Here is a 26387-nt window from a genome sequence, read left to right as displayed (position 1 = left end):
ACAGGGCTCTTGTGCAGGACATCCCCCAGTCCTTGGGACAACTCTTCCATGCCTCCTCTCCTACTCCTGAGGAGGCTTTTCAACTGGCCTGCTGGAGCCGAAGAGGGGAGGAAGAAGGCTCTGGGGCGCCAGGCCTTCCCTCAGGGCGGTGGGAAAACAAACCAAGGTTAGTGGGTTGTTAAAGAAGAAGGTGGCCCAGTCTCCAGCCCTGCCTGGCGTTGTGTGAAAGGAAGAGCTTTGGGTCTGGAAGCACAGCCAAGCAGCCAGCCCCAGGCTCTAAGCAGGAAGGAACTGCCTGGTCCCAACCCTGTGTCCTAGCTGGACTAGAACGACAGTGAGAGGAGGACCCAAGAGGGACTCAGAGTACCTGAGGAGGGAGGTGAAAACCAGGCTGCTCCAATCCTTCATTTAGACTCTGAGGACAAAAGCAGATGCTGCTTTTGTGACCACTCTGTGACCTTAACTGGAAAGGTACAACAAAGCCACGTGGTGGTGGTCTATCTGAACTTCAGAAGTGTCTGAAGGTGGCTAACCACACAGTAGGTCCTCAGTAAACAATCTTTATCTTAGCAAAAGAGCCCTTGCTTACACTCTGAGCATAGAGATCACCAGGAGCATACATACAAAGCTGTTCCTTTCATCTCTTCTGGAGTCCTTTGCTCCAGCATTCAAAGTTCCTTAGCAGGGAAAGTCTAGAAAGACCCTCTGCGAGGCTGGTCCTGTCCCCTCTCCTGGCTAGCACAGTGCACAGAAGGGCCCCCGCTCTACTGGAACCTTTCTTTTCCCCTCCCAGGCGACGTCCCTCCGACCGATGGGTGTGTCTGTCTGTCGGGCGGGAGGTGATTCTTGAACAGCTGCGGGCGCAGGCGAGTGCTACGGAGTAAAGACGCCAGCAGAGGTGACAGCATGGCCTCCCGGGACACACCGCCGGCCACCAGCTACGCCCCGCCTGACGTGCCCTCGGGGGTCGCCGCCTTGTTCCTCACCATCCCCTTTGCCTTCTTCCTACCGGAGCTGGTGAGTTGACTGCCCCCACCTGCGGGGAGGGAGGGGCAGACCCGGCAGGGAACCTCGCTGGCAGTTAACTTCAGGCTCCCTCTTTCCCTGTGGGTTTCCCAGGCTGGGTTCCTCTAGAGCAAGTTTTCCTCTTTCCCAAAGGATGAGGAGCTAATCCCCAGGCCACTTTCTTGCTGGAGGGGTCCAGCCACCTTCTAGACTATCCAGACCTCTAAGAAACTTCTACTGCCTGGTTTCTTTCCCCCTAGCTGTTTGTACTTTACTAAAGTTCAAAGAACTAGGGGTCTCTCTAAAGGGCCTTCTGAAAGAAGGTCTCCCAGTATTTTCTCAAATCACATCAGCTGACTTTGAACTTTGATTTACGTGTGTTCCCTGCCGAAGGGAGCTCATGACAGCATCGTCCATAAAACAATCTGAACCGCCCAGGTGACTCTGGGAAACTTGTTGCTGCCCGACTCTGGGACACGGCAGAGCAGAACTAGGCGCTGAACCCTGCCAGCACTCGGCAATGCATTCAGTATTTCCTCAGCTGGCTCCTGCTACTATCCACCTCCCCTACTCCCTGCCACGCCTCCTGTAATATCTAGTTTGTGGGTGAAATTTTCTTCCTAGCCCTGAATTTGACCATGCTGCCTCTGGGCGGGGAGGAAGACTTGGAGTAGGACAGGTTACATAAAATGGGTGTGGCCAACGCTTTCCCTTCTGGTCTTCATGGAAGGTTAGGTCCCATTGAGTGACCTTTAGGCAAATTGCTTAAACAACAGCCATTCTTGGGAAGCGTCCTTGTGGGTCCCACAGGTGGGTGGCCTTGATAGAGACTCCACCTAAGAGGCAGGTTTCTTCTAGCACCAGTCCCCCACAAACGTGGGCATCCAGCCAAGCTGATCAGATCCTGAGCTGTGTGCCAGGCCCTGGGTGTGGGCCTCACTTTGGAACAGTCGCATGGGTGACAGGATGGCTCTGCCACATTCTATTGAGCTTGCCAGTCACGCAAATCATCATCAGAGGAGTGGCTACCTCCCAGGGGTCTCTGTGGCTGGAGAGAGGTTTGGGGGCATTTTTTAGAATGCAGCACACTGTCCTGGCCAGAGGAGGGAGGGGTCTAGGCCTGTCACTCCCTGGAAGAAGGCTGGATTCCTGAGGCAGGAGAGCAGCCAGGTAGAGAGTTGTCACTAGAGGTGCTGACAGTTGTCCCCTGCAGTTGGATTCCTGGAAAAGTACTTTCATGGTGTCCTGGGACTTTGAGGGGATGAGGTCATTGTCATTGATTTGATTTTCTTGACTTATTTTTAAATAGTTTTAGATTTCTCCTAAAGCCATAGCGGCAGCATAGGAAGTCTGCTCCTCACTCGGAACCCCACAGGGCTCTCCAAACCAGGAAGTTAAAGTTAGCACTCTGCCATTGACCATTGTTGTTCTATTTGCTCATTTCCCCACTAATATCCTTTCCCTAGCCCAGGAGCCAGGTCAAAACTCCTGATTGTGTTGGCTGTCCTTTCCCCTTCAGTCAGGGGCGGTTCCTCTGCCTCCATCTTGGTATTTTGGAGAAAGCACTGGCCGGCCGGCTGTGACAGACCCTTGTTGCAGTTAGCCCTGTCTGTGTTTGCTCGCTGTAACTCTAGTTTTCATTTGGAAGTCATCTTCATTCATTGATGAAAACTTAGAAAATGCAGAATTGTGTTCACAGACGGAGCACATGCATCATCTGTGTGTGTGTGTGTGTGTGTGTGTGTGTGTGTGTGTGTGTGCATATGCAAGTGAGGGGGGGTCTGTGTGCATGGGTGAGTCTGTGTGTGAACATGTGTGTGAGTGTGTGTGTGAGTGTGTGTGTATGTATGAATGTATCTGAGTGTGTGTGTGTGTGTGTAAAATATCTGTATCTGAGTGTGTGTGTTGAGTGCATTATTCTGCACATGCTTCTTGTACCTGCTATGAGCATGCATAGAAGAACTCCAGGATAATGTGTGTGCCTGTATGGAGCATGGGAAAGGAAGGGAAAAGATCAGATTTTGATGTCATGGGCAGAAGAAGCTGGGAAGCTGTTCTGGGTGCTGAATCAGTTTGTCCCAGGCCCTTCTTTGGCTCTGCTGCTCTGATGTCTTCTCCCTCCACTGTCCACTGGGGCAGTGTAAAAGCACCATGCCTCCAGGGACCCCTGACCCTTAGCCCTCTGGTCTGAGACAAAAGTCTGTATAGAAGGCATTAGAAAGCAGGGAGACCAGGACACTTGTGCAGAGCACAGAAAGCAGAGCCCAAGTACTAGGATGCAGTGATTCTTCAGTAGGGTGACATAGACACATGGTGTCTACAGTGACCTCTCCTAACCACCATGTGTATGTGAGTGTGTGTGTGTGTGTGTGTGTGTGTGTGTGTGTGTGTACGCGCGTGTGTATGCATGTGTGGAGCACCACATGGAAACCAAGAGTGAGCAGATCCATTGTCAGATCACATCAGACAAGCTCTCCCTTGCTAGCCATGAGCCACCTTGGAGGTGGCTCTAGCTTTTGGTGGTTCTTGGAGATGACAGCAAAGGTGGTTCAGGCTCCCAGTAGCCTACTCCAGTGACCTTTGTTGCCCACAGTGCTTTCCCTCCCAATCTTCAGCATTAAAATTCACATTTAAAATGTTTTATTTTGTGATAGTGATGGTTCTAACAGGAGCCTGTATTCCCTGCATCTTCCCAGTGGCCATGTCTTTCCTAACCAGCATTGTTTTCAAACCGGGAAACAGGTTGGGAAGACAGATCTCCCATTTGGAGTAGATTTATCTGAGAGCAACTGAGGCTCAGGACTGTCCCATCACACAAAAGCCCCCCTTTCGCTACTCTCGAGACTTCCCCAACCCATCCCACTTTCTCACTATTCCAAACAGTCTCTTAGAAATCAGCATTTTTACACAATAATTATTCTAGTTATATACAGAAATGTAGCTGAAGAGTATACGACCTTTGGGGACCCACTCGTCCCATGAAGCATGATGTTCTTGGCGTATATCCCCAGTTTGTTGATTCAGTTATCTGTAAGGACATAGCATAATCTAACCCAGCTCTATTGAATGTTTCCTGTCCTAGGCAGTTGCTATTGGCATCTTGCTCAGGCTTCTGTTGGGGGGCATTTCTATTTCTCTGAGGGAAACGCCTAAGAGTAACTTGTTGGGTAGAACAGTAGGTGTCTGTTTTGTTATTATTAAGAGACTAAGGAGTTGTTTTGCAGGGTAGCTGGGAAATGTTTGTCTGTTTTGTGTTTTTATTTCTTCACTAGCATGGTATGAAACTTTAACACACCTGAGGGTTTGTTCAATGTAGTGGTGAATCTTATTTGAACGAATAACTTGACAATAACCTCTTGAAGGTGAGGAACTTTTCACACAGTGGGTTTTAAGAAGAGGATAGACCTCCATTTATTCTTCCCACCCCATGCCGAGTGTGGGCACCCAATTATGCCAGCACTAGGAGCTGAGCCTGGGGTGGGCAGGGCAGCCAGCCCTACCTCTTTCTACAGAGCCAGTGTTTGTGAGAGCAGAGGGCCCACCCCATCGTGACCTGGGTGACTCCTGAGCTCCTTGGCAAGCTGAAAGGTGGAAGCTGAGAGACCGCCCCAGTGGCTGTCCCTGGAAAGTCATCTGAACTTTACCCTTCTCATTAGTTGACTCTTTAATTAGATTTTTGCTAATTAAAAAGCAGAAGGTGAGAAAATTCTTAGAGGGACAGCTAGTTAAAAGGGGAGGAGGCCTGAGCTCCCTGTTTGATGCTGGGAGCCCTTCTTCCTTCTATCCCACCCCCACCCTAGGAGGTTCATTTCTATGTGTCACCCCAAATCCCCAGTTTCACCCTGACTCCAATCTGCTTGCTTGTTTCTATTTAGCCATATTGAAGAGTTTGTTTGAAACTACAGAACCCAACTAGAGCCAACCCCGCTGGGACTGAAAGTGACCAGGTGGTCTGCACAGAAGAATTAGGGGCTTTCCTTAGAAGTTGGATTTTCTGTCGCTAGTTATCCCCTCTCCCCTTCCAATGGTCCTGGCTCATGTTAAAGCGGCTCAAGTGAAGCCTGTTCCTCACAGACTGACTTTGTCACTTCTCCTGTGACCTCAGCTTGAGCTCCAGGCTCTGTTCTATGGTGTGGCTAAAAACAAGAAGGGAGATCGGTGGGCAAAATGGTCATTGTGAAAGCATGAAGACCTGAAGTCAGATCCATGGCACTCGGGGAAAAGCTGAGAGGAGAAGCACCCAAAACTCCAGTACTGAGGGGCAGATGCATGGGGTTCACTAGCCAGCTAGCAGAGCCGAAGCATCAGGCTGCAGGTTCAAGAAGAGGTTCTTATCTCAGAAGGAAGGAAGGAAGGACCGGGAGAGACTTAACTCAAAATTAATTAATTCTAAAAAGCCATTGAGGAACACATCCCTGTGTCAAACATCTGGCTTCCAAATGTATGCACACTAGAATGAACCTGCGTAGGTAAAGACACACACACACACACACACACACACACACACACACCAAAGTTATAGAAGCAATCCAGAGAACAGGAAACACAGGAAGAGACCACGGCCCACTCCCAAGTTAGGGGAACAAAAGGGAAGCCGTGTCTGGTGCTTAAACCCTGAAAGAAGCTCCTGGCTTGCTGATCTCTGAATCAATGCCTAGAGGGGCTCTCATGAAACAGTTGTCACCCAGCCAGGGGCCACAGGGACCTAGGGGTGAACCAGATGTTTCTGGAAAGAAAGGGACAAGACTGGAAAAGGCCACAGAAAGAGCCCACTCCTTGCTTCTCACCAGTCTCTGTCCAACACCCCATCACCAGACCCTGACAAGGATGGCGCAGGAAGTCCGTGCCCCGAGGAAGATGAAGGAGAGGGAACTGAGCAGAGACACACTGAGAATCCACCTGTTCTGACCTGCACCCCGCCTCCCTCCCTTCCTACTCCTAGGACTGTTCTGGCCACATGAGTCTACTAAAGCACCAGCTACTCTCTTTAAATAAATGTTCTGTCTGTCCAGACAAGCAAGACAGACAGCTGTGGTCAGTTTAGAAGGCCAGCAGATTACAATGACCTCGTGTGTATATCAGGCCTGAAGGAAATAACCTGGGACCAGGATCAGAGGGCCCAGGTTGAAGTCTCACAGTTTAAGAGGGCTAGCCTGGGCACTCAATTCATTCCACCATTCCCAGGGTGTTTTCTCCCAGTCAGGGCAGAGCTGGGGGAGTCAGGAGAGTTTCCTGAGAGTTGTCCAGATCTGTGAGTGGAAGAAGCAGGCTAGAGCAAGGAGGAAGTCTAAGATCTTTGACCTTTGGCCCCAACTGCACTCTGGTCCCTGCTCTGCCAGTTTTCCTTTTTGCCCCCTCCCCATCCCTGCCAGCCAGCTTCACACCTGCAAACCCTTGGGTCCTTCCCCATTTGCATTCCAGATTCCTGCTGCCTGGCCACAGCAAAATACTGCCCCTATGGGCCCCCAGAGTGGAGTCTCAGGGCCTTCCCATCCAGATGTCTAGAGTCTAGAGCATTGGTTCTCAAGCCATGGGTCGCATGCAATCCCTTTGGGAGTTGAACGACTCTTTCACAGTGGTCACCTAAAACCATCAGAAAACACAGAAAGCTACATCACAATCCATAGCAGTAACAAACTTTACTGTCATGAAATAGCAACGAAAATAATTATATGGCTGGGCGTCACCACAACATGAGGAAGTATATTAAAGAACCACACATTCGGAAGGTTGAGAGCCACTGCTCTGCAGAGTTCTGATCTATTTTAGACACACCCATCTAAGCTTCCTGATGTAGATGCATTTTCTGAGCTTTCCTTTTCCATTCTGCCTCGGGAGGGTTTATAACCCTCAACCCCTACCCATCTCAATGCCCTCTCTACCCAAGCAATTCCTTTAAATATCACCTTTAATAATACATTGTTGTGCCAGGGCTTCCAGTCAACGTAGGATGGAGAGGAATGTGGGGAACTGGACAAGGAAGAGGCAGTGGGGAGGGAGAATCCAAACAGAGCATCCCACCCACTCTCTAAGAATTTCAGGGACCTGGGAGGGAGCAGAGCAAATGTAGATGAGAACAAAGTGAATGAGCCTCTGTCCTCATCAATCTAGGCTTCTGGGAGCAGTGGCAGGCTCAGAAGGGAACAGTGGGCACTGCCTGATGAGCGTTTCCAGAGACCCGTCTCTCTCAAAGTAGCCATTCCCCTTGGCACCCAGCCTTCTGCACTTTGCTGGGGACATGAAGACCTCAGGACCCATTTCCTGCCTCAGAAAGTCAGGGCCCAGACAGCAAGCAGGGAAGAGAGACAACGTGGAGGGTGGCAGTGAAGGCGTGCTGGGCTTTGGTAGGGTGGCTTTCTGGAGGAAGTGACATCAGTCTGGTCCCTGCCCTGTAAGGTCTGGTCACAGCTGAGCTGAGGTAGTCTCAGCTGAGGGCACATAGAGGAATCAGTGGGAAGACGTGGGGAGTCAATGCCTGATGGGCTGAAAGTGAGTGGCTGTCACAAAGGATGCCTGGGTTCCTGGAGTCAGTGGGTGTCCAGAGCAGCACTGAGGGCTTCCTGAGAATTCACACAGACATGAAATTAGCCACAGAGCCTGGGCCAAAGGGAGACAAGGAATCAGCCTGTGTGTGAAGCCTAGGGGCTGGCAAAGCCTAAAATGAGGGGTACATTTTGCTTCCTAGAATCCACAAATGGAGAAGAAAAATGAAAAAAAAAAAACAGTCCCCCCATTCCCTGTTAACGCCTAGTGTTTTATTTTTAATTTATTTTTAAGAATCAGGAAAGAAAGTGCCTTTAGCCTTTGGGTAGATAAGAATTATTTTTATCTATTTTATGTCACATTGTAAATCTGTGCAATTTGATCAATAAAACTCGGGTCAGTCTGAGTCTGAATGGGAGGGTGTGGCCCAGGAGCAGGAAGTCCCCCCAGATCAGGGAGGAAGTGCAGGCCAGTTTGCTTAGAAAAGGCACTAGCTCCAGATTTCCTGGGCTTTCTGCCAGGTCTGGAGAGCACTTACAGGGCCCTTCTGTGACTGTTCTGTCAGGAGCAGTGACCGGCCCGTGGGGCTCCAGCCCACACGTTCTGGCTATCTGGAGAGGCCAGGAAAAGACATGGCCTCATAGGAGGCCTGGGCAGTCTGGGCAGGCAATTTCCTGCTAACCTTAAAGCCACAAAGAGAAAAATGTTCTCACCATGAGTCAGGGTAGAGTGACTCAGAGTTTGTAAGAGTCCTGGGTGTTATTTATTGCACATGGAAATGCCACACAATGATTGATGTTTTGGGGCTCTGATGGAGGTATTTGAGGGAGTTCCTTAACTTGTCAGAGCAGTGTCCTCCCTAGACCAGAAGCTTCAGAAAGACTTCCTAGCCAGTGTGTCAGACTATTCAAAGCACCCTGTAATGTCTCTGAACTATCCACAGAGGCCCACAGTAGCAAGGCCCGCCCAAGAACACAGTGGCTGGCACTGCCTGTGGCCTCTGGTTTCCACCGAGGGCCATTCCTAGCTGGAATCTGCATTGAGAGCAGTTCTTGTGTTAGTGGCGAAGCAAGTCAGGCCCCTCTGTTAAATGCACCTTCTAAATAACCTCTATTTTTTCAGCTAAAGCTTCTGGTGTGAATTGAGCAAGCTCCATCACTTTAAGCTTTGCTTACATGGTCAGAGATTTTGAGCTAAACACCACCTGCTCCAGCAGAATGCATCTACTCTTGTCTTTTTAAGTTAGGACCTTAAAATGAGCATGCTCAGAAATGGACCTACCCCATGTGAACATATGTAAGTCATTGACTAAAATCCCCAGGCTTTTTGGTTCAGACAGACCTGACCTTAGACCTGACTCCCAGTACTCTCCTTGCCTGTTGCAGGGGGTTGTAACTCTCCACTTTTATATCTTGGCTGTGATACCTTTGGCTTTGCTTCCTCCAAGAAGCCAACCCATTGCATTTGACAACGTGACACGTGTAGAGATGACACACTCCAGGGCCCCTCCCACTGCTCCCTCAGCTGTGTTCTCCTTTACCACCTTATGCCTGGCTTGTATTTGCCATCCAGGTCCCAGCATTTCTCATCCTGCGCCCCCCCCCCCCCGCCCCTGCCAGCCCCTCTACCCCATGCTCAGAGCAACTGAAGCAGCCTTGAAGTCCTTATACAGCATCACTGCTGTGAAGAGGAGCCATCCAGGGTATATAGGCTAGGGCAGGATACTACAAAAGCCGTGACTTAGAGTCAGGGAGGCATGCCAGAGGATGGTCTTCCACAATAGACTGTGCTTCACACAAAAAGAGAGGTTTCCATGGCAACTGGTGTGTGTGTGTGTGTGTGTGTGTGTGTGTGTGTGTGTGTGTGTGTCTGTCTGTCTGTCTGTCTGTCTGTCTGTCTGTCTGTCAAAACAAAAGACTCAGGAAATAGTATTTCCTTTTCCTCGGACACTGAACTCCCACACTTTCCATTCTGGTCTATTTGATTTCTTCAGGCTGGTCAATGACCCATTAACATCAAGTCATAACCTACAAACAGGTCCATATTTGAAAGCTCTGGTGGAGACGGGCAATAGTGTGGTACAGGCCTTTAATCCCATCACTAGGGAGGCAGAGGCAGGTTGAGCTCTGAGTTTGAGGCCAGCCTGGTCTACAAAGCAAGTTCCAGGGCAGCCAGGGTTGCACAAAGAAACCCTGTCTTGAAAACAAACAAACAAAAAATTTAAAAAAAGGAAGGAAGGAAGAAGGAAAGCAAGCAAGCTTCCACAGAGAGAGTGCTGAGAGTTGGGAAATCTGCCATTGCCTGTGGGGCTCCTCCCTGGATAGGCTTGGAGGTCTCTGCAATCAGGGGTCTGAGGAGACAGCTCAGCACTGTAAGAATTTGCATTGCTTTTGCAGAGAACCTGAATTCTGTTCCCAGTACACACACTGGGCAGCTCACAACTGACTGTAACTCCAGCCCCCGGGTATTTGACACCTTCTTTTGGACTCCTTGGGTATTGATCTCACATGTGTGCCTACCTTGCCCCCCCCACACACACACATTCTTTCTCTCTCTCTCTCTCTCTCTCTCTCTCTCTCTCTCTCTCTCTCTCTCACACACACACACACACAGAATGCATAATTAAATATAAAATATGTATTTTTAACTGGAGATGGGCTGGGTACATAGCTCAGTAACAGAGTACTGCCTGACATACACAAAGCTCTGGGTTCCCTCTCCAGCACTGAGAAAGGAGTATTCATAAAAATTGTGTCAGGGAAGGAATAAGACATGATGGAAAAAAAAAATCCCTGTATTGTTCTCACTGTTTTACAATCAGCTTAAAAATCTCAGAGTAATTCTTACCATTTGTTTTCATTAAAATCTCCCTGGAGTTGAGGCATTTCGACAGGGTGGCACTAACCCTCAAGCAGTGACCACAGCAACAGGAATGCCTTTGATGGGCCGCTACTCTCCAGGCCTTTGCAGGAGATCTGTAGACACAGCCCAGGGTCAGTGGCATCTCATTCTTCCACTGAAAGACTACTTGCACGCCCTTGTATGTAGCAGTATTGTTTCCCCATAGCCAAAAGGTGGGAGCAACCCACACAGGAGAGATGATGAGCAAAGAGAAATACACATGCCATACGAGGGGATTGTGCCCCGATGAGCCCACTGCAAGCTCAAACTCTCCTGAGTTGAAATCGCGCTGACTACGCATCCCTTCTGCAGAGTCTAACTTAACAGCACAGATCCACTGCAGAGTGTCACCAGTTCTCATCCATGAGTCCCTGGTCATCTAGGAGCCTTGCTCACATTGCTGCCCGAGGAGAAGACGGAGGACCCCCCTCAACACAGAGCACTAGGCTGGGGAGAGATGCAGCTGCTAGACTGAGTTTCTACTAGAGGCTTCCCATGTTTGCCTGTCGCAAAGCCAAGAACTCATAAGCTTCAAACTGTCCTAAGGCGAGGACTACGTTATGCTATGCAACACTAGTTTGCCTTGAAACAAAGGGAAATGCTGACACATGCTAAACACAAACCTTGAAACCAATGTACTAAGTGGGATCAGCCAGTTGCAGAAGAGAAATTCTGTGTGACTTATTTTTATCTGAGGTACCTTGAGTTCAGGGGCTCAGAGAAGAGAGAATGAAGGAAGACTGCTCGGGCTGGAGAAGGAGGAAACGGGAGGTGAGAGTTTCCATCTTGTGATGAGGAGCAGGACCTCAGCAATGGTTACATACAGTATGCATGTGTGTAATTTCACTAAGTTGCATGTCTATAAAGTGGTTGAGATGGGAATTTTGTGTATTTTAGTGCCATTTTTACACTGTATCTTAGCCTAAAGGCTGGGGATCAGCATGTCTTAGTACAATTTTTAAAAAGAGGAAAGGTATACAAGTGTCCCACAGGCCTTTGATTCCATCAGCCTACTCGGAGGGACAATAGTTTCGAGGCATCAGAGTGACACGGGCGCCTTCAGGGCATTGGGGTTCCGACCTCAGGCCACAGCTGAGCGAGTCCTGTACAGAATTCACTCCTCCCACGATGTAGGTAGCTCCCAGAGCTCCCTGGCTCGGTTTCACTTCTGACTTTATGAGCCCCACCCATCTTTTGACTTGGTCTTTGCCTCTCAGCTCCTGGGGATTCCTGGTACACTCTGTTGTCACCTGAGAACCAAGTAAGGGAGGAATCTCATGAAAACAAAGATGGGCAGGAAAGACAGGAATGTGGTATTGGCAGGGGGTGAGACCTGCCCTGATGAAATGTCACCCAGCTATGCAGAGAAACCTGTCACCAGTGTCTCCACCTTCTTCAGGTCTCCAATGCTCAGCTCTGTGTGTCCCACACTGAACCCACCCCTGGTGTGGAGCCCCACCATGCAGAGCTGACATCTGCATACACTTCCTCTTCCTGGACCATCACTTAGGCAGTCTTTCTCAGAACCTCTGGGTAGACTGCACCAGGCCCTGGTCAACACCACTCACATCTGCTACATCGCCTGGGAAGGCAGGTCTCATCAGGGACACTTTAGAACCCTCCGTTTTGCCACCCAGTTACTCTCTTCTTGGTCTTTTAAATTTTTTTGTGTTGCTTGTTTTGGATCATTTTAAGCATGACCATTGTCCCACATTGAAAACTCTGTCCCCTGCTGGTTATGGTAAGAGGGAGAGAACTTCGGCCTCACGCCAACCTGTTCTCCCTGAAGCTGAACCAGGGTCCCAGTCCAGAAATACTGGGTTCATTTTTTTCCTGTTCTGCATAAACCGCAGCCTGCTGGCATGCTGCTCTCTGTTGGGACTTGTTCCCTTTCTTCTCCTTTCTGAAGGCTGCAGAGGATCCCACTCTGGCAGGCATAGCTGGTTTGATTGGTGTCCTCTAGAAGAGCATTTGGGTCAATCTATCTTTTCTCTTCTACATCTTTTAAAAAACCTTTTTTCCTATCTTTTCTCTATCTATATTAGATGCAACAAGCACCCCTGTATGTTCTTCACTGTGTTCATACCTCCTGTGTGAAGGACAACTTAGAAAGCCAAGTTACTGAGAGGAGCACTTTAATTTAATGTATTGACCAGTATTTCCAAAATAGCACGGTGGCTAGTAACACAAGTATTCGCCAGGTGTGGTGGCACAGGGCTTTAATCCTAGCCCTTGGCAGAGGTCTGTGGATCTCTGTGAACCTGAGACCAGCCTGGTCTACATAGTAAGTTCCAGGACAGTTAGGGCTACATAGTAAGAACCTGTCTCAAAAGCAAAAATAACAAACCAAACAAGACCCCCAAACTAGTTATTTAACTTGGAGTAGCTGTGGACCTTAACTAACAGGACTTGGGAGGCAGGGCAGGGGAGAGGTGTGTTAAATTTAAGGGCAAAAAAAATTGTGTGTGTGTGTGTAAGTACATTTTATTTATTTATTTATTTATTTATTTATTTATTTATTTATTTATTTAAAACTCCATATTTTGTTCCCCTCCTGGTCCACCCTCTGACTATTCCACATCCCATACCCTACCTCTGTCTCCACCCCTCTCCCCTACCCACCAGACCTTTAAACTCCCTGGGGCCTCCAGTCTCTTGAGGGTTAGGTGTATCTTCTGTGACTAAACCCAGACCCAGCAGTCCTCTGCTGTATCTGTGTTGGGGGCCTCATATCAGCTGGTGTATGCTGCCTGGTTGGTGGTCCAGTGTTTGAGAGATCTCGGGGTCCAGGTTAATTGAGACTGCTGATCCTCCTACAGCTGTGTAAGTACCTTTTAAAAGGCTTTCATCTGTTCTGCCAAAGGAACCTATGCTTCCAAATAGTATTATACTCACTCAGCAAATTGATCTCCCATTTCCCATTCCCACCCCTGGTTGTGAACTTCCCATCCCTCAAGAAGACCAGCTAGGGCACTGCTCTTCTGGGTCTTTCCCATGTGAACTTCTTCTTGTCCTCTTGTCCCCTTTCAATTGATAATTACCTCAGCTAAAGCTTATCTGAATCTCCACAAGCCAAAGTTAGACTAGTCAACTTTCTCTAAGAGCCCAATGGACCAGAGAGCCCTCTCCCCTGCTAGATGGATGCAGAGGCACGGGTGGTTTAAATACTTTCCTACTGTTCTCCCCACCCCACCCCACCCCCCGCCCCCAACTAGAGCTGGCTGGGATTCAAACCCCAGGGGCAGTGATGCACAGATCTGAATGGGCAAACTAGAAGCAAACAAAACTAGCTGAGGGGTTTTGGTTTCAGCAGCACTGTCTGGAGACCTTCTGACAATGCAGCTTCTCTGGCTGCTTTGGGCATCATCTCTAGGGCCCAGCCCAGACCACTGAGCTGTCTCAGTGAGTTCCAGGAACTCATGGGACTCAGTGCCCTGACCTAAGGTGGTGCCAAGTTTTCCTGGGTTTCTGCTCTGGTTTTGCTTTGTATTTGTTTTGTCTTGCAGTATTGGCAACTGAACCCAGGGTATGGCTGAGGCCAGGCAAAAACTCCACCATCAAGTCAAGCCGCACCCCAGCCCCCCATGTATATTAAAAGCTCTTTACCGCTGTGCCATTCTGGGGTTCTTTTCCTTCATTAAACATTTTCCTTCACTCAAAGACAGCAAGGATGCTCCAAAAGTTCTTTTTTTAGGTTTTTTTTTTGTTTGTTTGTTGAATTTCTGTATTTCAACTTAACTGATGCTAATACTTGCAGTTATTGTGTCCAGTAGAGGCTTAAGGGGCACCATGTTTTCCTGAGCCCGTGAGCCTCTGGGGATTTTTCTTTATATATATCATGCTCAGGCCTGCAAATGTCACCCACTCCTTGACATCTCCCAGTGTGTCTATGTGTAGGTAAATAGGTAGGTGGGTAGGCAGGTTGGTAGGTAGATAGGCAAGTTTATGATCATGAGTGCCCATGGAGGCCAGAGGTGTTGGGTCCCCCTAGAGCTGGAGTAACAACAGTATGAACCACCCAACACGGGTGCTGGGAACTGAACTCAGGTCCTCTGCAAGAGCTGTATGCTATAGCTGACCTTTGCTATTTTCTGGGTTCTTTTTCTCACCCTTTATCCCACCTGTTCACCCCCTATTGCTAGGTAGAAGAGAAAGGATAGAGAGAAGAGAGATAGATAGAAATCCCTGAATCTAATTTCTTTCTTTCTTTCTTTTTTTTTTTTTTTTTTGCTTGTGGCTGGTCTTTGCTACTTTGTGGGACCTTTTTCCCACCTTTTATTCCCCCGGTTTCACCCCCCCCCCATCACTAGATAGGAAAGGAAGAAGGATAGAAGGGAGAGAGAGCTTCTTGAGTCTAATTTATTCTTGTTTCTTCTTTAAGCACGATTACTAACAAACCACAACATCCCCATCTCCCCCAAACAACCACCAACCCCACCTCTCGGGGCTCTAGCATTTATACACCCTCTGAAAAGTTCCCAGAATCCCAAATGTCACATGATCGCAGAAACTATCTGCCATTGGCCAAAACCATGCCCCTGCTAGAGCACGAGGCAAATCATGGTCAGCTGCTGCAGTCTGACAGAGCTCCACATCCCCACACCCGGGATTAAAATGAAAGCATATTTTTATAATATTTCTGCAGTTTATAATAAAACAGAATTCTCACTACAGTATGCATTCATAACCACTGAGTCACCTTGCCAGCACCCAACAAGTAGGTTATGGTCTAAGAAACATGACCAACCCTTTGGTTCAACTTTATTTTATGTTTCTTTCTCTCTTTTTCCTTTTTTCCCTTTCCTTTCTCTTCCCTTTCCTTTCCCTCTCCTCTCCTCTCCTCTCCTCTCCTCTCCTCTCCTCTCCTCTCCTCTCCTCTCCTCTCCTCTCCTCTCTCTCTCTCTCTCTCTCTCTCTCTCTCTCTCTCTCTCTCTCTCTCCAGGGTTTTTACTGCGCAGCTCTAGCCCTCCTGAAACTTACTATATAGACCTGGTCTCAAAGTGGTCTCAAGTTCAAAGAGGTCACTCGTGTCTACCTCCTGAGTACTGGCTTGAGCTGCTCTGCTAGGCCCTCCATTCTCCCTTAAAACGTGTTTTGAGTTTAGTCCTTGGGAAGTATATCCATGAGCAATGTGCTTTTCTTCAAAGAAAAAGATCCTGCTAAAGTCGTATTTGATGCACACTTACTCACAATGTCTAACTGCAGTGGAATAGCCCTCCATGGGGTGAGGATGTATGCCACCTAAAAATACGCCCTGCTCCTCGTGGGTGTCAATGGGGGCTGAAATGGGGGAACAGCGTAGGCAGCCAGGAGAATCTGTAAAGCTAAACATGAGCTTTTAAAAAGAACTTGAAAATCAAGTTCCCAGCCCAGACTACTTGAGGTAGACACAAAACACCACTGGTTTTAATTCACCTGAAGTTGACCTCTGGCCCCAGGGACATCTACTGTTTAGAAAGCAGAGGGGTGTGGAAGTCAAAACCAAACAACATCCCTCTGTATAACAATTACTCAGCAGGACTATTAAACAAATTCCATGTAATTTGAGTAGATTTCCCATACTCAGAGGTCTTTGAGTGAATAGTGGGAATGGCTATTCTGAACCCTCAGCTGGAAAACGGAGGATAAAGACCTAAATGGGCTCTCTGGTACTGGGGGCTTGAGAGTTCTGCTGAGGTCTTTAACTGTCCCCAGGACTTTTGCTGCTGGCACTTTCTAGGAGTAGCTAGCTAGCTCCCCTGCCCTCAGCATGACATCTGCTTTGAAGGACAGCTATCCAAATATCCAGCCCTGTGTTCAGGCCCATTCCATACTGCCTGTGCAGCCTCAGGTCTCAGCGCCTGCCAGTGGCACTGGCGGTGTCTAAATTCACAAAGAGGAATAATGTTCACACCACAGTAATGGTCAGTGTAGCTTCTGATGGCAGGAACGGGTGTGTGTGGGGGTCCTTTTCAGTTCTGACAGGAACAGAGGGACAGAAGTGCTTGGCTGGCGGTTGAGCCTGACACAGGTGGGCTGAACACAGCAAGAGAAAGAACGGATGGTTCTCTGGTCTCTCTGAACGAACTAGAGTCACACAGCAGGTTACACGAGGCAGTTTGAGTGGTGTGACGTTCCTGGTGAGTGTGAAGAAGAGACGATTTTCTTATAGATTTTTTTTCAAACAGTGTACCCCAACACTCCTCACCTGAATATCTGCTTTGCTCCAGGCTTATGGTCAATAACACAGACCACTCTCTGCCCTCTGAGGTATGGTGTGTGTCCTGGTGTAAGCCAGTTTTACAAGCCCCAGCTGGCATTCCCACTTACAGCTAGCACTGCCTGGGATTGCCCTGGGCCAGTCAGTGCCTGCGTGCACTTCCTACGGCCTGTCAGGAAAGACATTAGCAAGTGCCTTGGAGTGCTATCTTCTCCCTGCAATATCATCTATGGAGGGTTGGGGCGGGGCGGGGGGGGGGTGCACAGAGGACAGGCCTTTCCCCAGGACAAGTCAGACATTTCCAGATTGAGCCTAGAACTTCCAAAAACCTTTCTTGGAAATTGATTGTTTAAAGTGATTGTTTACAGTAGACCTAGTAGGTCTTTTAAATTAAAATAGAAAATGTAGAAAACTTTCATACACATATGCACTGACTCTTAACCACATCCACCTCACTGCCCTCTGTCTTGTCCCCCTCCCTTCCCACTGGTCATCTTTGCAACCAGAACCCCTTCAACATTTTATTTCCTTATTTTTGGGTCACTAATTGAGTTAATTAAGGTCGCTTGCAGAAGCCTGTAAGGATTATTTACATGGGCTACAGCCCTGACGAAAATGCCACCCCATGCCCCAGTACCACAGCTCCACAGGGAAGAGCAGGATGTCATGAGTCCCTTCCGCATCCATGACAGAGCACTGATGGGCCCGACCATCTGTAGGTCTTGTGCAGTCATAGCTGCTCGCTATGAGTTCATGAGTGTAATGGCCGTGCAAGTGTCTGGAAGAGAGCAGCCTTCCTCCCCTCCCTCCCGCTTCTACATCTTTTCCTGCACTCCTCATCTTCCACATTCTGTAGGTCTTGGAGCAGGTGGTGTACACGTCTCATTTAGGGCTGAGCACAACAGTCCCTTGTTCTTGGCACCCTAACAAAGGGCTTGTGTTTTAGGAGGGGGCCAGGATGCTGGAACTTGGTCCACCCATGAGAGCCGGGCTTTCACTCCTGGCCTGTGGTTAGCTAGGTAGCTTCTTACCCCCTCTTCCCATGTTCTCCTTAAAAGCCCAGGGTTCTCCAGAAAGGCAAAAGAACTTTTCTTCAAGGCAACAGTGAGGGAAGTCTTACAAGGGATAGTGGCTGGTACCTGTATCTGTATGCTGGTTAGTCATAGGCTGAGCTGGTTCCTGAAACGGGGGACGGGGGGTTGCTGGGGCAGGTGGAGCCTGAAGGCAGGGTACTTTTCTGCTCAGCTAGACAGATGTGAGTCCAGTCTCTACAGATATCCAGTGGGCAGGTGTATGTGTGGGGTTGAAGGTCATGGAGGAAAGGGGACAGAGACAAGTTCTTGATATCACAAGTCAATGTTGTCCTTAAAAGCATTGTTTAAGGCAGGAGAGATGGCTCATGGGTTAGTCAGGAGAACCTGGGTTTGGTTGTTAGCACCCATAATGGCAGCTGACAGCAGTTCCAGAGGATCCACAGACTCGGCCATGATTCAGAGAGTTCAGCCTTCCTCTGTGTGCACACATACACATGTTATGGTGCACGTGTGTAGACCAGGGAACAGCTTGAGAGAGTGGGATCTCGCTGTGGGTTCCAGAGATCAAACTCTGGTTGTCAGAGTTGACGGCAAGCTCCGCTGCCCACTTTCTGACCCTCAGCTGAGCTTTTAGCCTGGAATGCTCTGCAAGGGGACCTCCCCGCCCCCAGCGACACGCAGCAAGCCAAGTCCTTCTGTGCTTCTCTCTTCCAGGTGTTCGGGTTCTGGGTGTGGACTCTGGTGGCTGCTACACACGTCGCATACCCCTTGCTGCAGGGATGGGTGCTGTATGTCTCCCTCACCTCCTTTCTCATCTCCTTGATGTTCCTGATGTCCTACTTGTTTGGGTTTTACAAACGATTTGAGTCCTGGAGAGTCCTGGTAAGAACTAGGGGGTGGCCCCCCTGGACTGGTGTCCTGGGTTTGTAAGGATGGTGGGCTTTTCTAGGTGGGGAGGAAGAATGGAAGCCTTGGATTAGAGATGCCAGTGGGGGGAGACCCCCATGAAGCTGAGGAGTCTTATTTCAGGGTTGAGTACTAAGCCAAAATGAAAATGTGTTTGTAAATCTTTCCTTGCATTTCCCTCCACTGCCTTCCTTGTTAGGACTGTACACACCTTCCTGAAGTTAAGAATATTATCTGGAGAGATAGCCCAGCTGTAAAGGGCACTTGTTGCTCTTGCAAAGGACCCAGGTTTAGTTCCTAGCACCCACATGGAGGCTTACAAGTATCTGTAACTCCAGGTCTAAAGAGATCTGTAACCGTTTTGAGGTCTCCACAGACACTGCATGCATGTAGTGCACAGAAATCAATCAATCAATCAATCAATGTATTGAACCTAGGTGTTGAAGGCTAGTCTGGGCAACAAAGAAAGGCCATGTCTTCTTGGAAATAATTCTGGGCTGGAGAGATGGCTTAGTAAGTAAAGTGCTGAGGAGCAGGGTTTGAATCCCACAACCCACATCAAGCCTCATGCAGTAGGTCACACATCTGGAACACCACTGTTGCCATAGCGAGATGGGCAGCAGGCACAGGAGAACATCTGGTTTCCAAAGGCACACCATGGCATATGTGAGCTACTCTTCCCTAGATGTTGCAGAATGCAGATTGGCCAATCATTGCCTTCTCTCAAGAGCTAATGGGCATTTTAGTGGCTGCGGGACATTCCTGTCGAGTTGACAGTATAACACACACACACAGACACACACACACACACACACACGCACACACAAATCAAAACTAAAATCAGGGGCTAGTTAGATGGCTCAGCAAATGAAAGGGCTTGCTGCCAAGCCCTGCAACCTGGGTTCAATTCCTGGAACTCACATGGTGAAAGGAGAGCACCAACTCCTGCAACTTATCCTCTGACTTCCATACATGTGCTGTGCCCTGCCCCAACATATATATATATGTGTGTATATATATATATATATATATATATATATATATAATATTTTTTAAGACAACTGAAGTCAGAAGTCAGGTTCTCCTGACCCCAACATTAACTGAGTCTAAATTTCCTTCTCTATGAATTGGGAAGTCAACTGTGAACATTACAGAAGATAAAGCGTATTGTCCAGGCAGTGGCAAGCCCACAGTGGGTCTTCATCAGGCTGAAGCACAATGTGGAAGCCATCTAGCTGTGTAAGGGTGGTAAAAGAATTCACCGAAACAGGAAAAGGCAGAAGTAAACAATTCCTTAGATATACAGTGGTATAGAGCAGATACAGCAGATACAGTGGTATAGAGCAGATACAGCAGATACAGTGGTATAGAGCAGAGACAGCAGATACAGTGGTACAGAGCAGATACAGCAGATACAGTGGTATAGAGCAGAGACAGCAGATACAGTGGTACAGAGCAGATACAGCAGATACAGTGGTATAGAGCAGAGACAGCAGATACAGTGGTACAGAGCAGATACAGCAGATACAGTGGTATAGAGCAGAGACAGCAGATACAGTGGTATAGAGCAGAGACAGCAGATACAGTGGTAGAGAGCCACCACAGAAGCATCTGAAGTACTCTGGAAGGCAGACCTACCCAGATAGTCTCTTACTGCCACCCTGTCCTGGAGCAATTGCAGCCATGGCTTGTTATGGTTAACTCTTCATGAAGAGATAACAGTCCTATTTGGATGCAACAAGCCCAGCCCTACCTGAATCAAAACAGCCTTGTTTTGCGGTTAGTATAGCTCAGCATAGCTATGTGTCTCAGGATGGTGTCCACAGTTAAGAACAGTGACTTGGAATTCATGAGGCATGGGTTCAAATCTTGGCTTACCCATTTAGCATTCATCTCAATCTTGAAGTTCCATTTCCTTAAGATGAGACCTGCCTCACAGTAGACAAAGTCAAATGGGAAAATGCTTAGTGCAGAGATGGGCATGGAATGAGAACTCAGTACATTTTAGCTGGTTTTGGTATTTTTACACTTATATATAATACAACCTTTTATTTATCCATTCATGTATGCTGTATATTCCATTAAAAACACTGCAAAGAAAGGCTGGGGAAATGGCCTTGCTGGTAAAGTGCTTGCTGTATGGGCATGAGGATCTGAGCTTACATCCCCAGCACCTACAGAAAAAACCCAGCATGGTCCATACATCCGTGACTCCAGCATGAGATGGAGGTGAAGGGTGGAAGGGAAGAGACAAGAGGAGCCTTTAATTTGCTGCCAACTGGTCTACCTAGATGTGGCTCAGAAAATAAGATCTTAAGGGGCTGGCTGAGGAGGTGACCCAGTGGTTAAGGGCTTGTGCTGGAGAATCTGGATTCAGTTCCCAGCACCTGCATCAGATGGCTCACAACTGCCTCTTATTCCAGCTCCAGAGACCATAGAGGATCCAATGCCCTTTTCTGACTTCCACAAACACTGTATGATACACATATAGATAAGCAGACACATAAATAAAAATTAATTTTAAAACCTTTAATCCCAGCACTCAAGAGGCAGGCAAAAATCTCTTGTGAATCTGAGGCTAGCATGGTCTACATAGCCAGTTCCAGGGTAGCCAATCCTGAGAGACCTTGTCTCTATAGTGAGAACTTGTCTAAAAGAAAGAAAGAAAGAAAGAAAGAAAGAAAGAAAGAAAGGAAGGAAGGAAGGAAGGAAGGAAGGAAGGAAGGAAGGAAGGAAGGAAGGAAGGAAGAAAGAAAGAAAGAAAGAAAGAAAGAAAGAAAGAAAGAAAGAAAGAAAGAAAGAAAGAAAGAAAGAAAGAAAGAAAGAAAGAAAAAGAGAAAAAGAAAAAGAAAGAAACCAAAAGAAAAGAAAAGAAAAGAAAAAGCTTATATTGAAAAAAAGAGAAAGCCATAAGAAGACTTCTGAAGCTGACCTCTCACCTACACATGTGTACACACACACACACACACACACACACACACACACACACACACACACAAACACACACACACATACAGAATACACATGTGCACATGTACACACAGGAACACTGTAACAAAAGAGCAGTAGGAAATACACATGCATGCATGTGTACATACACACACACACACACACACACACACACACACACACACAGAGAGAGAGAGAGAGAGAATGTGCACTGGGGAACTCTGTAACAAAAGAACAGTAGGGAGTGAGCCTGCCTCTTCCCCCCTCACCCCCCTGTATACATAGAGAGTTGCTCACTTGAGTCCATTGACCCCTGCCTCTGCTCTGCATTTCCAGGACAGCCTGTACCATGGCACCACAGGCATTCTGTACATGAGTGCCTCTGTCCTGCAAGCATATGCCACCATCATTTCTGAGGGCCACAACCTGAGCCACTACTACATCAATGTTGCAGCCTCGGTGAGTGACTGCACGGCTACTGGGCAGCGACACAGATGAGCACATATGGAGGGCATTGATGTCTTGCAGCTCAGTGCTGTCTTGGGTGTTTTGGACAACTGTGTCAAGGCCCAAGAGACTGGAGGAGGGGACAGTGTGTGTGCTTGTACGTGCCTGTGTGTGCACAAGTATGAGTGTGTGTGTTTGTGTGTGTATGTGTGTATGTGTGCATGTGTGCATGTACGAAAGTGTGTGTGTGTATGTGTGCACTTGCTCATGTGTGTAAGCACGAGTGTGTGTCCAAACTTCAAGAGCCACGTCTTGTTTTGTGTTTGTCCCACCCACCCTTGCTCTCTACACTCTTGAGGGGGCTTTCTCAGATCCCCCTTGAGGTTAATTAAGACATTGAGGCATCTGTATAGTTTAAAGCTGTTGGCTTTTTGCTGGGACCAATAGCTAGTAGCTAATTATCCTGTTCTGTGCCACCCCACCATCCCTTTCTCTCTGAGTGTCCCCCACCCAAGTCCGTCTCTCCATGTGGTTCTTGCTGCCTGCTTCCATCCATCACACTCCCTTCTGCCTCCTTCTGCACCTCCCTCCCTCTGTTTCCCTCTACCTCTGCCTGCTCTGAAACAGCTCCCAGCTCTTCCTGCCGCAGCTCTTTATAATGCACAACGCCACATTCTTTACTCTACTAGTAGGCTTGGAAGGGTCACTTTCCCCAAGGCAGCTTGTCTGACTTTTAAAGGCAGGTGCAGAAGTGACATTTACCAATCCCTCTAACCTTGAGCTGCCAGCTCCAAATGATTATGGAAAACACAAAAACCTTTTTCATAGCCAGAAAATACAGTATTCGTGGGACATCCCAACACCCCAAGACATGGTCTTCGGAATTTTGTTCTCTCCCCAAATAAACAAAACCATATTTCTCTTTTCTTATATCTGCTGAGAGCTCCCGCTGCCTTGTGATGGAGCCTGAGTTGCTGGGCACAGGCAGCTGTTCTGAGTCCTTTTGTTTCTCTGACAGAAATCCGAGGAGATAGCATTACTAGGTAATGGAAGACAAGGCTATGTGGGCCCAGTTAACTGTTAGAAGAGCCTCAAGGCCAGGTGGTGGCACCCAGGTGGTGGTGGGCTTCTGAACCCACCTGTCTCCTTCTCTACTGTGAAATAATGTCCTTTTGTGGCAGTAAGCTTGCCTGCCACAGCTTGGTGGCCTACGGCACCTTGAGTGTGACCCTTGTAAATGACATCCAAAGGCTGTCACACCGTGGCAAGGGCAAAGGCTCTATTAAAGGGCACTTTCCTCAGAATAGGAACAGGGTGCCAGACAAATACTGTGGACCTCTGGAAAGGTCACAGCATTTCCCAGCAGCCTTTTAGCCTTCCCCATCCCTTTCCTCTTTGCCACAGTTCCTAGACTTCCTTAAACTCATAGTCCCAGAGATGGGCTTTTGGTGGCCTCTCCACCATTGTTGGCTCCCAATCAACCCTCAACCACACAGGCCTTATTGCTGTCCCTCAGACACACAGACTTTCTCACTCAGGACCTGGGCAGGGTTGTCTACCTCTCACATCAGCAAGGTATCTCCTTTTCCCAAACCCCAGCCTCTCTTCAACAACCCTCACCCAGGATTTTGCCTTCTCTGCTTTATTCTCTCCTGGACGTATCCCCATCTGGACTATTTGTATAGGACCTGCTGGCTCAGTTTCTTGCTGGAAAATGCAACATATCTGCAGCAAGTGTTATTTATTTACTTATTCTCATATTTGAGACAGAGTCTCACCTAGGTCGACAGGCTGGACTCAAACTTGTCATTCTCTTGACTCAATTGTCTGGGTGCTGGCTTTAAAGGCATGTGTCACCACTTATGGCTTACATGTAAGAACTTTTTAATGTCTTGCTCACTGTTGTAGAAATAGCTATTTTTGAAGTACAACAGGTGCTTCAATGCTATTGGATGGATAGATGAGTGGATAGATGAGGTGGGTGGATGAATAGATGGGTGGATGATGGATGTGTGAGTGGATGGATGGATGGATGGATGGATGGATGGATGGATGGATGGATGATGGATGAGTGGATGGATGGGTGGATAGTGGATGGATGGGTGGATGATGGGTGGGAGGGTACATGGGTTGATGATGAATAGATAAGTGGGTGGTGGATGAGTAGATGGGTGGGTGATGGATGAGTGGGTGGGTGGATTGACGGATGATGGGTGAATGGGTGGGTGAGTGGATGGATCAGAGGGTGAGTGGGCAGGAGGACAGCGAGGCTGGAGAGGCTTTCATCCTAAGGAGAGCCATTGTACCATTTTAAGCTCAATTTTAACTGTGGTCGTTTTCCTGTTGGAACAGGATAGAGGAGGCAGAGGAGGCAGGATATGAACTGAGGCCCTGAGAAATCCTAGAGCTGGGTGAAAGCATCCAAGACAAAGGAGATGGATGTACCAAGAGCTGCCAAGATAGCAGACTTTGTGGCTAGCTTCGGCTTTGACAGTTAGATGGAAGGAGAGTGAGAAAGATCTCAGGTTTCTGTCATTGGAAGCTGGAGGGGATGTAAATTTGGGGACTCACTGAGCTTAGAGGCTTTAGGAGATCAGCTTGGGAAGAACCTGAGGCATTCACAGACAAGGTTCTCCAAAGCAGAGTTCTGGGTCAGTGAGTATAGCTGTGGAAGTGGCCAGAGCACAGATACACACATGGAAATGGGCCCAGGGAGACAGCTCAGCATGACCTAAGTCCCAGCTCACAGAGGGAAGAGAGTAGCTGTGAAGTCAGGGAAGGCCCAGGCTGCAGTTGGAGGAAGTCCAGGAGCTGGACAACTGGAAACTGTAGCCCTAGCAACGCCCAAGGAGAAAGCATCTTGAGAGGATGGAGTAGCTACCAGTGATTGCACCGCACTGACCCTGACACTCCGTTTCCTTCCAGTTCTTCGCCTTCCTCACTACACTGCTCTATATCCTGCACGCTTTCAGCATCTATTACCACTGAAGTGCAGGGAGAACCAAATCCGGTGAGACCTGAGAGGCCGCGTGATTATCCCTCAAAGCAGGTCTTGTCATTTGCCAACTGGGTGATAAACCCACCAAGCCACCCGTGGGGCCAACAGACCATCTTTCTGGAACGATGAGGAGACTCATTTTGGACCTTTATACTCTTTGTGGTGACTATGAGAAAACTATCCCCCCACCAAAGATGACTGCCCCTCCTTCTCCCCTGAAGATCCCTCCCACCCTGGCTGCCCTGAAGATGACGGGCTACCTTTTGGAGTTTCCCAACCGTGAACTCAGCTGAGCTCGGCTTTTCTAGAAAACTAACCTTGAACCTCTCAGGCACCGTTCAGAATGCCACCCCTGCTGTTGCCCCCATCCAGGATCTCTTTGTTAATGGTGCTCTGTCTGATACATTTAGGTCTTAGTCAATCTTTTCTCAAACAGGCAAGTCTACACAAAGGCTTGCCGGTCTACTGGCCTTGCACACGCCTTGCTTGTAGCTTGTGCTATGGCCCTGGAGCAGTTGAGACCTGCCTTCCCTGACTCTCCCCCCCCCCACCCCCCATCACACCCCTACTTCCCAGGTATTAAGGTTAGGGCTCAAGAAAAATGTACATAAAACCAACTTTGAGAATAAATTTGTGGATGAAATCAGCTGCTGGGTTTGGGGAGTCAGAATGGGAAAGATGCATACGCTGGATCCTTCAGAAATTTACAGGGCAGGGCTCAGTGTTCCTGTGTGGAGCTTCAAAGACCAACCTCCTAAGGACCAGAGGCATCCTCGGCCTTTAGAAAAGACTTCGGCAAAGGAGATTGGAACATCACAACCGTAGGTTTACCTTCAGACTCCTCCCAGAAACCCTGGGGAATCAGCAGCTGCTCTGCTGTTGTAGGGGCCGGGAAAGGACCCAGATGGAGGTCTACACTCATTTCTGTGTACTCTCAACTCTTCCTAGGGACCCTCTGGGCAGGGCCAGCCTGCAGGACTCATCTTGGAAGGGTGTTTGCATTTGGGGGTCTTTGGGTTTTTTCCAAGGACAGACCTTGTGAAAAGAAAAACAGGAAGTCTAATGAGCACTCTCCAGAGTTAGCTGGGCTCTGTCTTATCACCATCTGGGCATGTCTCAGCCCTTTGCCAAGGGCCCCTGCACGCCAAGGGTCCTTACCCGACAGTCCAACCATCTAAATAATTACCAAAAGGGACTTAACTAAATCTAACTTTCCTCCGTTTGTGTGTGGTGGGGGGTGGGGATGGGGGCCTGAAGTATGTTGGAGTGGGGCTGGGACATGGGTGTGTGTGTGCAGGCTTAGCTTCGCCACTGTTTACCGGTTACTAATTGCCCCAATGTCTTGAAAAGCCACCATTTCTCTCTCTCTTTTCTTTTTCTTTAGCCTGGGAACTGTCTGTGATCTTCACCATTGAGTATTTGCTGAATGACCTCGAGCAAATAAAAGATTGTTGGACAGTGGGAA

General features: G+C 48.4%; 1 protein-coding gene across 2 annotated transcripts; it reads left to right on the top strand.

Moving 5' to 3' along the window:
- On the top strand, positions 1 to 26387 carry Mall (mal, T cell differentiation protein-like). Of its 2 annotated transcripts, XM_030250420.1 has the most exons (5): positions 1 to 166; positions 794 to 1017; positions 18337 to 18504; positions 21814 to 21936; positions 24850 to 26387. In XM_030250420.1, exons 2-5 carry the CDS (start codon positions 907 to 909, stop codon positions 24910 to 24912), a joined length of 465 nt encoding a protein of 154 aa, XP_030106280.1. In that variant the 5' UTR covers positions 1 to 166; positions 794 to 906; the 3' UTR covers positions 24913 to 26387. The 2 variants fall into 2 exon arrangements, with proteins under 2 accessions (XP_030106280.1, NP_663507.1); NM_145532.3 differs by lacking the exon at positions 1 to 166 and having other exon boundaries at positions 876 to 1017; positions 24850 to 26383.

Source organism: Mus musculus, chromosome 2 (assembly GCF_000001635.26).
Source record: "Mus musculus strain C57BL/6J chromosome 2, GRCm38.p6 C57BL/6J".
Lineage (NCBI taxonomy): Eukaryota > Metazoa > Chordata > Mammalia > Rodentia > Muridae > Mus > Mus musculus.
The sequence above is the reverse complement of the archived record's forward strand: the minus strand, read 5'-3'. Positions and strand labels throughout refer to the sequence as shown.

Excerpts from the sequence above, each read along its gene's own strand:
- Mall (XM_030250420.1), top strand. The coding sequence starts at position 907 with ATGGCCTCCCGGGACACACCGCCGGCCACCAGCTACGCCCCGCCTGAC. Across the intron at positions 18,505-21,813 it reads TTGAGTCCTGGAGAGTCCTG|GACAGCCTGTACCATGGCAC; the intron begins GTAAGAACTAGG and ends CTGCATTTCCAG. Across the intron at positions 21,937-24,849 it reads ACATCAATGTTGCAGCCTCG|TTCTTCGCCTTCCTCACTAC; the intron begins GTGAGTGACTGC and ends GTTTCCTTCCAG.